The 12,470-nt window shown below is 40.8% G+C and overlaps 1 protein-coding gene across 1 annotated transcript in view; it reads right to left on the minus strand.

Annotated features, from left to right (window-relative positions):
* SP1 (Sp1 transcription factor) overlaps window positions 1-12,470 on the minus strand; it is a 38,800-nt gene extending 26,330 nt beyond the window's left edge. Inside the window, exons 1-3 of the mRNA XM_040487983.1 lie at window positions 12,363-12,470; window positions 11,165-11,322; window positions 9,332-10,847 (exon numbers count right to left, since the gene is read on the minus strand). Coding sequence (XP_040343917.1) covers window positions 9,332-10,847; window positions 11,165-11,322; window positions 12,363-12,369 — 1,681 coding nt within the window. The 5' untranslated portion in view covers window positions 12,370-12,470. The remainder of the gene's footprint in view (window positions 1-9,331; window positions 10,848-11,164; window positions 11,323-12,362) is intronic.

Raw genomic sequence — 12,470 nt, forward strand, 5'->3', positions numbered from 1 at the left:
AGAAAGAAAGAAAGAAAGAAAGAAAGAAAGAAAGAAAGAAAGAAAGAAAGAAAGAAAGAAAGAAAGAAAGAAAGAAAGAAAAGAGAAGAGAAGAGAAGAAAAGAATGTAATTAGGAGGGGCACACCTGGGTGGCTCAGTGGGTTGAATGTCTGACTCCTGATTTTGGCTCAGGTCATGATCTCACTGTTCATGGGTTCCAACCCAAGTCGGGCTAGCAAAGCAGTACATGACCTACTTGGGATTCTCTCTCTCCCTCTCTCTCTGCCCCTCCTGTGCACGTGTTCTCTCTCTCTCAAAATAAACATATAAACTTTAAAACTGAATAGTCCATGGAGTATAAAATTTTTTTACACAATTTTCCATCCCTATGTTTTTTACTTTTTAAATTTGAGAGAGAGAGAGAGAGAGAGAGAGAGAGAGAGAGAGAAAATGAGTGGGGGAGGGGCAGAGAGACAGAGGGAGAATCCCAAGCAGGCACCATGCTGTCAGCACAGAGACCAACTCAGAGCTCGATCCCATGAACTGGAAATCATGATCAGAGCAGGAATCAAGAGTTGGCCATGCCCCACATCCGGCTCTCTATCAACATGAAGCTCACTTCAGATTCCCTGTCCCTCTCTCTCTGCCCCTCCTCCTCCCTCCCTCCCTCTCTTCTCTCTCTCTCTCTCTCTCAAAAATAAACATCCATGGGGGGGGTGCTGGGTAGCTCAGTTGAGCCTCTGACTTCAGCTCAGGTTGTCATCTCATGGTTCCATTCATGAGTTCAACTCCACATTGGGCTCACTGCAGTCAGCACAGAGCCTGCTTCAGATCTTCCATCCCCCTCTCTGCCCCTCCCCCACTCGCACTCTCTCAAAAATAAACAAGTTAAAAAATAAACAAACATTACAGAGAAAAAAAAGAGACAGCTGCTTGATCGACTGAGCCACCCATGTTTTCAACATGCGCCTATTTAAGTTGAAATGTTTATTTCTTAAATTTTTATGGTAAGACACACCTTGGTAATATAGTATATATCATATTTTTCAATACCTCCATTTTAGTTACTGAAGTAACATTTTAAGAATTAAACAAAGGGGCGCCTGGGTGGCTCAGTCGGTTAAGTGTCCGACTTCAGCTCAGGTCATGATCTCCCAGTCCGTGAGTTTGAGCCCCGCGTCGGGCTCTGTGCTGACAGCTCAGAGCCTGGAGCCTGCTTCAGATTTTGTGTCTCCCCCTCTCTCTGCCCCTCCCCTGCTCACACTCTGTCTCTGTCTCAAAAATAAATAAAACATTAAAAAAAAAATAAACCAATTAGTTGTCAGAACGTTTTCAGAAGTAAATCAAAGAACCACGAGTAATTTAAATCTGGATGCATCTGAGTTTGCTTCATATTGCAGGTAAAAGTAATACAATTTGATGATATGTTAGAGCTTTTATTAAGACAGCTCCCACCAGGCATTTGACTAAAAGATTAATTACCATTACACCAAGATGTCTGGCCAAGCTGCAGTTTCCTAAATAAGTATATAAGCTAGAGATGAGAATATCCAATTGTCTGGGACAACAGTTTTCTGTGGCTGCGGGGTGGGGGAATCATAGAATTATTTCCATAAAGGGAAATGTTTGCCAGCAACAAGCCATCTTTACTTTTTGTGGCATTTTATGCGAAAGTAATTAAAATAAGGAGGTAAGCAATTACCAGTTACCTAAGAATGATTTATCATTAAAAGCATGCTCACATTGTATATCATGACAATTTTTCTTATACAATCCAAACCAGCAATAATTCCTGTCTCAAATCTCAGCCCTTGAGTTCCATTTTAAGCATCTTACTTTACAAACATCCGAGATTTAAGTAACCTAAAAGCAGCTGGATAATAACTATTATGTATATATTAATGATCTTGCTCCATTAGGTTAGGAAATTTGGAAATAATCTTATGAGAAAAGTACTCAGAAAAGTTAAAAATGTAGTTCTGACTATAAACATAGCACAAAAATGTGAGGGTTTTTTTTTCTTTTTTTTTTTTTAAAGTTTCTTTATAGAGGGGCACCTGGGTGGCTCAGTCAGTTGAGCACCCGACTTCAGCTCAGGTCATGATCTCACGGCTCATGAGTTCGAGCCCCACATCAGGCTCTGTGCCGATAGCTCAGAGCGTGGAACCTGCTTCAGATTCTGTGTCTCCCTCTCTCTCAGCTCCTCCCCTACTCACACTCTTTCTCTCAAAAATAAACAAACATTAAAACAATTTTTTTAAATAAATGAAAATAAAGTTTCTTTATAGAAGGTAAAAGCAAAGTTACCAAAGTAAGCATATTTTTTCAAAAAATGAAAAATGGAATTACCATATGATCCATCAATCCTACATCTGGGTATATATGCAAAAGAGTTGAAAGCAGGATCTCAAAGAGATTATTTATACACCCAAGTTCACAGCAGTACTATTCCCAAAAGCCAAGAGGCAGAAGCAACCCAAATGTCCATGATAGATGAACAGATAAAGACAATGTGGTATATGCATACAATGAATATTATTCAGCCATACAAAGGAAATCCTGTCATATGCTACAATATAGATGAACTTCGATGTTATTGTGCTAAGTGAAATAAGCCAGCCACAAAAAGACAAGTACTCTATGATTCTACTTATGTGACAAATTAGTAGTCTAAAGTAGTCAAATTTATAGAAAGTAGAATAATGGTTGCAAGGGAATGGCGGGGGAGGGGAAATGAGTTTAATGGGTACAGTTTCAGTTTTGTATGGTAAAAAAGATCTGGAAATCTTCTGCAATGTGAATATACTTAATTAACACTATTGAACTGTTCATTTAAAGATGATTAAGATGGTAAATTTAAGAAAGGAGGAACAAGATGGCAAAAGAAAATCAAAGACATCTCGTTACTTTGAAAACATGAAGGTGCTGACACCTCAGAGCCTGGAACCTGCTTCGGATTCTGTGTCTCCCTCTCTCTCTGCCCCTCCCCTGTTCTAAGATGAATAAATACTATAAATAAATAAATACACACATACATACATACATATATACATACATACATACCTGACAATATATAACACAGTAAAAGAAAACTATAAATCCAATTCCAAAATAGTGTGGCCCTATGGTTTCATATATTTTCTGCAACTGTCAGTATTCGTTGTGTGAAAACTTGTCCCCTCTGGAGTGCACTAAGAGTAGATAACTATAGCACAACAATAATTGGAGCTCCATGAAAGCCAAGGACCATCATTTGTTTCAGTGAATTCTGAGAGCCTAGCACATTTGACACACAGTAAATATTCAATAAATTTTGCTAAATTTGTCTATGAATAAAGCATGAATCCATTTTCACTGCTACACTTTTTGTATCTAACTCTTAAGTCTGCTGGGGGCAATTATATTACTAAGTATACTGGTGTTCAGTAAATGCCTATGTAAGTTAACCTAACCATGAGTATTACTGAATTTCTTAACAGCCTTTAATGCTAAACAAGGAAGCCATTCAAAACATGATAATACCAACAAGATAATCTGTTAAGAGAATGCCAAACCAAAGAAATTTCTTGATAATATGGAAAATTTCCAAATACAGTTTTCAGAGTTAAGAGCTTTTTACCTTCTTTAAAACAAAATAAACATGAGTGCAAGAAATTGCCAAAGAATTCTAGGCATAGTACTTTTCAGATACCACCAGTGACCATAAGAGATATTATACATTGTCTATGTAAGGCCTGGACAAAATTGGGGCCTATATAGTCTCTCGAAGAGTTGTTAAACTATATCCCCAACAAGTATGTCAGGATAGTTTTTTTTTTTTTAAATCAGAAATGTGGTGGGTAGAGAAGGCAGGCACTGAAAGGGAATTTCCTGATAACATGGAAAACAATAGATGACGAACAATAAGGAGATAAAGTTTGCTATGAAAGTGTCTCAAGCATATCAGGAAAAAAAATAAGAAAGGTAACAGGGAAAACACATCGCATCTCTTTAACTGTAAAAAGGAAAAAGGGGGTGGGGATAATACCATTCTACACACATATCTCTATATGATATAGCTGACCTTCATGTTTTCAAAGTAACGAGATGTCTTTGATTTTTCTTTTGCCATCTTGCTCCTTCTTTCTTAATGTTTTGATCACATCACTAATTATTTATATTTTGCTTAATTAAATTCAAATTAATCTGATTACAACAAATCATGATTCATAACAAAAAGTTTACGAAGAAGTTGTTGTTGGGGTGCCTAGGTGGCTCAGGCCATTAAGCGTCAGACTCTTGGTTTTGGCTTAGCTCATGATCTCATCGGATGGTGAGATTGAACCCTTCACCCAATCCAGCTCTCTGCTGTCGGCACTGAGCCCACTTTGGATCCTCTGTCCCCTTCTTTCTGCCCCTCCATCCCTCTCTTTTCTCTTCTCTCTCCCTCTCAAAAATAAACATTTAAAAAATAAAAATCTTAAAACAAAAAAATACTAGTGTAGTATAGTGGAAAAAGATACTGATCTGAATTCAAAAGATCTGTTACAGTGACCTCTGGCAAGTCGTTGAAACTACTCCACATTCTGTCAAAATGGGGGTACTGGAAGGGGTGAGGGTTTTCAGCTCTAACAGTCTTCAGTTTAGTTGCTACTACCATTGATAGTCTGGCTTAATTGTATTGTTTGCAAAGAGCTGTAATTTTTAATCTATCAAAAAAGGTCAAATTCAACGAAGAACATACTGAATAATATGAAAAGATCCACCTTAATAGCATTTAACCTTTTTTAGATTATTTGCAGCAAACATTTGCTTTCCTATAAAAATAATATTTTTTACATTTTCAGAGATGTATAGATTTTTAATTTAGTTCTCTCATCATTTAACGGTCAAATCTCTATCTTCACATAGGGATTTTATATTTTAACTCCTTCAAAATTGTTAAGTCATTATTTATTTTGTACATAGACACGGAGGTAGGACGATTTACAGTAAATTAGAAAGGCACATCCAAAGTTGTCAAACAAGTAATACTGCCCAGTTTCCATAAGCTATTCAGAGTTTTAAAAACACTGAAGCAAAAGTACAATTCAACTTCCAGCTCAAATTTGCAACCAACTCTAAAAAATAAAAAATAAAAAAATAAATCTTTCTACAGAAACTTTTTCAGGGTCTTCTAAGGGAAACAATTCTTAAAACCTAGCATGGTATTAATAATATAATCATAATGAGGGCATATACACTTTAAAATAATGGTTAGGCACACAAGCCCGAATAATAATGCTAAATGTTAGAGAAAGGAATAGCACTATTATGACACACCTTCTGTAGGAAATATGAAGAACAATAAATATCAAAGTAGAAAAGTTCAACTAATATTATCCATTAATGGTTAGACATCTGATAAATAACTTACAAAGCATTATGTAATAGAGCTTTTCCACAGATGTTCATTTTACATCTTAAAACATTTTCAAGGAGAGAAAACAATTAGAAGCAAGGAATGAGGAAAACTAAATTATTAGTGGCAACATTTAAATGCTACTTTACAAAGTGGAACAGTTAAAAGGAAAGGGAGATATGAGAACAGAATAGATATTAAACTTTTCTGAAACACTAGGCACCCTTGTGCTCTTGTTATTTAATTAAGAACTAAAATGGCCACATTACACAATGCAACGTGATTTAACAATGACGTCATTTACAGAAAGCCACTGGAATGAATAAATAGGAGCAACTGACAAGGTCTGAGGACTGTCTTCTCATTCTTTTCAAATCAATGAAGGCACCTAGATTTTAAAGGAGACCTTTTCTACTTAAATTGAAATCACTTAAAAACACTAATATCACCTTCAGAAACAAATATAACATTAGATAAAAAAGGCAAACGATGCAGAAACATGTGATGTTATATTTGATAAAGTATATTATTTTAAAAAGGAAAATTATCTCATTTAATCTTTTGCCCTAGAATAATTCTAAACACATTCAAATCAGCTAAACCCATTTACATTGTTCAGGTACCCTAGTCTAAAATGCAACTTTTTAACAAATTAGGTCTCAGCAATCTGACCGCAAGTTTAGCGACACTGTTGGCAAACTAACTCTGGTATCACATTTAACTTAACTTCTAAGAGAAGACATTTTCCTGACCCCGATAAAACCAAGCAGATGTGAAATTTTTATTTTTAGTGCCTGAAATTTGCCTGAGTGAATTATAGCCATCAAGGAAATATGTTCTATTCTCCTGCCAAAGACCAGCCCTGAACTCTTTATTAGGCAGAACTCCCACGAAGTCATACAAACTGTCTTTCAAAGCTGCACCCCCACCCCCCAACCTGGTAGAAGAGTTTTCAGGACATAGCAGTGTCTGAGAAAAAACCTGAAGCTTTAAACTGGAAAAAAAAACAAGATCTGTGAGAGTGTAACTACAAAATGAGAGGAAAGGGTGTTGATTTAAAAGACAACAAAACAAGCTGCAGATAACTTAAAACAAAACAAAACAACAACAAAAACCCCTCGGAGCCCATAGATCATTTCACTGTCTAGAAATTAAACTTAGTTTACTGGGTGGTCCCTTCCTCACTACCACCCACCAGGGGCTGAGCCATAAAAAACACAGGATATTGAGATGGCTGGCTTACTTTGGTTCTAAGTTTGTGCTTTTGCCTGTGTATTCAGCAAACAAAAATAAACAGTGAAAGTCAACAGGGGAGCTTAAATGATTTCTAAAAGATGATTTTTAAAAATAATAAAAGTAAACAAAGTGAACACCAAGGAGGCTGCAGGCTTCCACAACCATGTAATAAAGTCTCATTTTGTAGAATGCTATGTATCTATCCACCAAGCTATACCTCACAACAGGACTTCACATTCAATGCTCTTTCTACTACATTATACTGGCAAGAGATTGAGCTTTTCCAGTAAAATCACTATATACCAGTAAGGGGGTAAAATGAGCCATTTTTAGCAGCCAGGCAACTGCTGAACAGCATTAAGGCTTCTAGGAAACGATTTTATTAGCTTTCATTAAGGATAAAGTTAGATCAACTGAAGGGGAAAAAAATGTTGCAGAAGACTAACCAGAAAGAAGGAAACTTTTCTCTTCAGAAACCACTATTAATGAAGCAACCAATCCCAACTCTCACAAAATGGCCTTTCAGAGGCTCATTCTTTCATTAGTGAATGTCAAGCTGCTGCTACTTTACAGAAAGGCATGCATTTTCTTGAGCTCAGAGACCATCAATAATAGCTAGGTAGCCCTATCCTATGACATATTAAATGGCAGCCTTCCCCAGAGCATGATTTAGCAATGAGAGTACCTCATAACTGTTCTCCAGAGCCTAAGTTATAAACCTTTTAAAAACTGCAAGGATCCAAATTATTACTAACTGGAACAATCTCGCAGTTTTGCCTTCCTTTGACAAAGAGCAAAACTGCTGGATACAACAACCTAAGAGCAAAGAGAAAACAAACATGCTAGTAAAGGTTATCCAGCAAAGTGTCTAATTTTCCAGGCTGCTGAATTTCGTTTTCATTAACTTTTTCCCATTTCTACTATCATAATTTTTAGCCTATAAAACACTTGGCCAACTCTAGAACATTAAATTTCAAAGAAGCAAAGACAGCTTTTCTAAAACATTTTTAACGATCTAAAGATTTCTCATGTCCTAAGTTAAAACTAACAGGGAATGCCTTAGACTAGAACTAACCACAAGCCCTAGCTCTGGCTGTAGTCTGGCCACTTAACTGCTTCTTCATACCTCAATATCCTCTTCTAGAAAATAAGGCAGTTGTACTAGATGATTTCTTAGGCCCCTTCCAGCTCTAACTTTCTATTCCAAGATCTCCAATTTATTAAGAAAATTGTTATCTTAAGGCTCAAAATGTCATCATTCTAAACATGACCTCAAGAATGTAAAAAAGTTAGGGAACTTGAACAGATCCCCCCCCCATCACCATTTTCCAAAATTGCAGGAGACAGGAAATATGGTTATCTATTTATTATCCTCTTTAATGTAAAAACCAGTATAAATGAAATGAGAACTTGGGGCACCTGGCTGATCAGTCAGAAAAGCATTCAACTCTTGGTCTCAGAGTCATGAGTTCAAGCCCCACGTGGGGTGTAGAGATTACTTAAAACTTTTTAAAAAAATGAACTGAGAACTCTAAACAATTCATAAACCCACATGTATTCCAACAGAACTAGAAGTTTGGTGACATTAAACTATTTCCCATCATAATTTTTATATATCATGGCAGAATACAAAAATCTATAGAATCATCTTCTTGTACTTTATTAAAGATTAGCTCTATTGCCACAGAATTTAAAATGACAAAATTCTAAACAGACTTTCACTTTTTTAAATGGACACGTTTCAAATTTCAAATTAACCAACAGTGAAACACTGTTCAAAATGAATAATTGAATATTGTGGTCAACTGATTCAACATACATTCCAATACATACCTCTTCCCGAAGGACTCTTTTTCCCTTCAATGCTCTCCTTATTCCTAACTCCTCTGAACTCCACCTCCCCACTCCATTCCAGGCCATGCTCCCTTTCTCTACCCTCCCTTCTCAACCATACATTACTTTCAAAGCAGTCTAGGAAGTGGTTTTCTCATCTAGGAAGTACCAGAACCACCCAGCAAGCTTACTGAAAATATACATTAGTGTAAGGGGAGGCAGACGGATTCCACTTTTAAGGTAACCAGAAGTTTAAAAAATTAAACTTTAATTAACCGGCTTGCTCAGAAAATAGGATACTCTAGCTAACTAAAAATTAACCATGAAATTTATTTCATTAAAAATTCTTCCGGAATCCACTACGTCACTTTTCCCTCACTTAAGACTTACAGCTCATAAGAAATATCTGATTATTTAGTAACTGTCATACAAAGAGGTCAAGTTTATAATCAATTCTTATCTTACAAAGGGGTGGGCTTGTACGCCAAATAAAGCCCTTGAGGTAAGAATGGTTTTACGTTTTTAAAAAGTTGCAAAAAAAAAAAAACAAAACAAAACAAAACAAAAAGAATACTACATGTCTCACAAGCCCTAAAATATTTACTATCTGGCCCTTTACATAAAAAGTTGCCGACCCTTGTTCTGTAGCACCAAAGGCACTGGAAGTACAGTGACCCCAGGGATGCTGCCCAGAAGTGCTCCTTTCTCATGAGATTAACTGAAAAAAAGTTTCCGTTAAGTCAGTTCCAAATGACTTAAACAGAATCATTGCCATTTCTCTAATCAACTTGCCCTCAAGAAACTGTTACCCACGAAAGTGTCTATTTCCTTCCTTAGACCCAACGGTTGCAGTTAAGATGCTATTTAGCTCTGGAAATTAATATAAAAGATTGGAGGCTTACCTGGGGCATTTGCTATAGCCAAGGGCAGGCTTGGAAGCTGGTGCACCTGGATTCCTGAAGCACCCAATGCACTGAGGTTAATGGTCTGGAGGCCAGGCATGGAGGAGAGCTGAGCAGCATTCACAGTGACTGTGCCGGTAGGGATGGAGGCAGCTGAGGCAATGGGTGTAAGGGTGGTATTGCTGCTGCTGGTCTGCCCCAAGGAAACGCCCTGCATTGGGGCCAAGGTGATTGTCTGGGCCTGTGGGTTCTGAACTTGGAGATTCTGCAGCTGAAGAGTCTGCCAACTGACCTGTCCATTGGGCCCCACTGTTGGTGTCCGGATGATGATGGGGCCAGAGTTTGGAACAGCCTGAAGCTGGAGATTCTGGAGGGTTTCCTGGGAGATAGCTTGAGTTGTAAAGGTCTGCCCTGACAATGGTGCTGCTTGGAGGGCCTGGAGAGCCTGTCCCCCTTGAACAAGCTGAGGCTGGATAAGAATTTGCTGCTGTTGCTGTGTCTGCTGGTTCTGCTCTCCCTCTTTTTGTTGACTTGCTTGCAGAGAGCCTCCAGATGTCTGGTTCTGTTGGATGTTTAGAGCATCAGACCCCTGTAGCCCACTGACCCTCTGGGGTGTCTGCCCTTGAGAGTTGGTCCCTGCTGATCCGCTGGTGGTAAAGTTCATAATTCCCATGTTGCTGGTGGTAGTAGTTGTTGAGTAGCTATTGGCATTGGTGAAAAAGGAGCTGGAACTGGCTTGTGATGATACCAAACTGGCAGAACTGATGGCAGTCCCTGAGGTGGCAGGCTGTGAACCACTCTCTTGGGACCCAGAGCTGCTGATAGTGACTGCCTGAGAGCTAGGAGTCAAGGTAGCTGCAGAAACGCTGTTGACAGGTAGCAAGGTGATATTCCCATTTAGGGCCACTGGTACATTGGTCACATACTGAGTCTGTCCTGAGAGTACATTATTAGCCAGGCCTTGAAGGGGGACAGCCTGCTGGAGTAGATTTGGCATAGCAGCAATGATGTTGCCTCCACTTCCTCGATTTGTGATGATCTGTTGGTTTGCACCTGGTATGATCTGTATTTGACCAGAACCATCCTGCTGCACTTGGGCCCCAGTGGCAGCGAATTGCAGCTGTTGCCCATCAACGGTCTGGAACTGTGGGATTACTTGATACTGAATATTAGGCATCACTCCAGGTAATCCTGTCAGGACTTGCTGGTTCTGTAAGTTGGACGTGGCAGCCACAACATACTGCCCACCAGAGACTGTGCGATTCTTGGAAGACTCACTGCCATTGCTGCCATTGGTACTGCTGCCACTCTGTTCCTTTGAGGTAGGGGTAGCCCCAGAGGAGGAAGAGATGATCTGCCAGCCATTGGCACCCTGTGAGAGTTGTGTGGCTGTGAGGTCAAGCTCACCTGTGCCCCCTGACTGGCTTGGGCCCTGGGAGTTGTTGCTGTTTTCATTGGGTGACTCAATTCTGCTGCAAGTTGCTGCCAGCAGAGCCAAAGGGGATGGCTGGGATTCCTGGCCAGAAAAGAAAGGAAAGGAAAGGATAGGAAAGGAAAGGAGTTAGTTCACTGACACCCAGCTGCCAGCCCAGGGGGCAGTATAAAACAAATAAACAGCCAAAAGGTGCAAAGAATGGGGAAAAATAACAGAAACAAAAAGTTGCCCCATCTACACTGTTGAAATTCTCATCTGAGGGGATCTCCCAATCATCTGTGTCCCTAGCTACAAAATGGTTCAGCCCCTTCCTAAAAATGTTTCTGTGAAACAGTAATCATCCAGGAAAACTTACATTCTCTTAACATGTCCCCCAGTCTGTCCTGATTATCACTTACCTGCCCTCCTCCTCCTCCTCCACTGCTGCTACTGCCTGTGCTGCTGCTTCGAGCCTGAGAAAAGGCACCACCACCATTACCATTGCCCCCATTATTTCCACCAACTCCTTTTTCAATCTTCACCACAGCTGTCATTTCATCCATGGAGTGATCTTGGTCTAAAAATTAGAGACAAACAACTTAAAGTTGGAGAAAGAAAAAAGGTAAAATGATATGATAAAACAGAAACATCAGTACGGTTTAAATCACTAACGTAAAAAACAAAAAAAAAAGTGGCTTGGAAAAGGGACAGCTGTAGGACATACAGAACATAAACTAGGCTGGGTAATGCTAAAACTGGGCCTCAATTCCCCCTTGCACAAAATTAAACTCCTAAAACATTGAAAATGTGCTTTGGGTATAGGAAATATGAGGAGCAGTGGACATGCTCAAAGAGTTCAAAATATAAAAAAGTATCCCGGGGGGAAAAAAAGGAGGATACATAGGTAAGGCAAAAAACAACATGTGGGTGGATGGAAATCTTGCTAAAATTAGGGTCAAAGGATATGGAGAAAGAAAATTCAAGTGTAAAAAGCAACAATAGAAGAGGGGCAAGGTAAAAAGAACAAAAAGTGTGAGTGAGGAAACATTTGTGAATACTGCTAAAGGGGCTAAAGGGGTCCAGAGGTTAAGAATCTGGAGCTTTCGGGGAAGACAGAGGGCGGGCCCTAGAGGGAAAGGGCGGTTTCGGGGTGAGGGGCGTGGAAAGGGCGGGACGGTGGGGGGGGAGGGGAAATCTACGGGGGGAGGGGAGGGCCTTGGGGCAGGCGGCGACCAGAGGGCGGACCCGGGAGGGGGGTGGGCCCGGGCGGGGCCTGCACTGTTCGGGCCGCCCCCGCGGCTCCAGCCCCCGGCGGGAGGAGCCTCAGGCGGGCCGCCGACTAGTGGGGGGTAAGGCCCGTCCCCCGTGGCCGGGGCGGGCAGGGGGCGGGCGAGGCCACGCTGCCCCCTCCCCCGGGGCGGGCGGCCCATCCCCCTCTTTCTCGCAGGCCCCGCCACTGCCCCTTCTCCCTCCCTTCCCTCCGCCCCGGGCGGGACCAAGGCCGCCGCCGCCGCCTCCCGCCCGCCCCCCCCTCACGGCGGGGACCGCCCGGTCGGCCCTCGCGCGCGCCCCCTCACTCCCCTCCCACCCCTAAGCGTGGAGTGGACTCATCCTTACCGCTCATGGTGGCAGCTGAGGGACGAGCTCAAGGGGGTCCTGTCCGGGGGGGTTGGGGGGGGCCAGGAAAAACGCGGACGCTGACGAGGCAAGCGAACCCGGACCGGA

This window comes from Herpailurus yagouaroundi, unplaced genomic scaffold, assembly GCF_014898765.1.
Source record: "Herpailurus yagouaroundi ecotype Mexico unplaced genomic scaffold, PumYag 166, whole genome shotgun sequence".
Taxonomy (NCBI): Eukaryota; Metazoa; Chordata; class Mammalia; order Carnivora; family Felidae; genus Herpailurus; species Herpailurus yagouaroundi.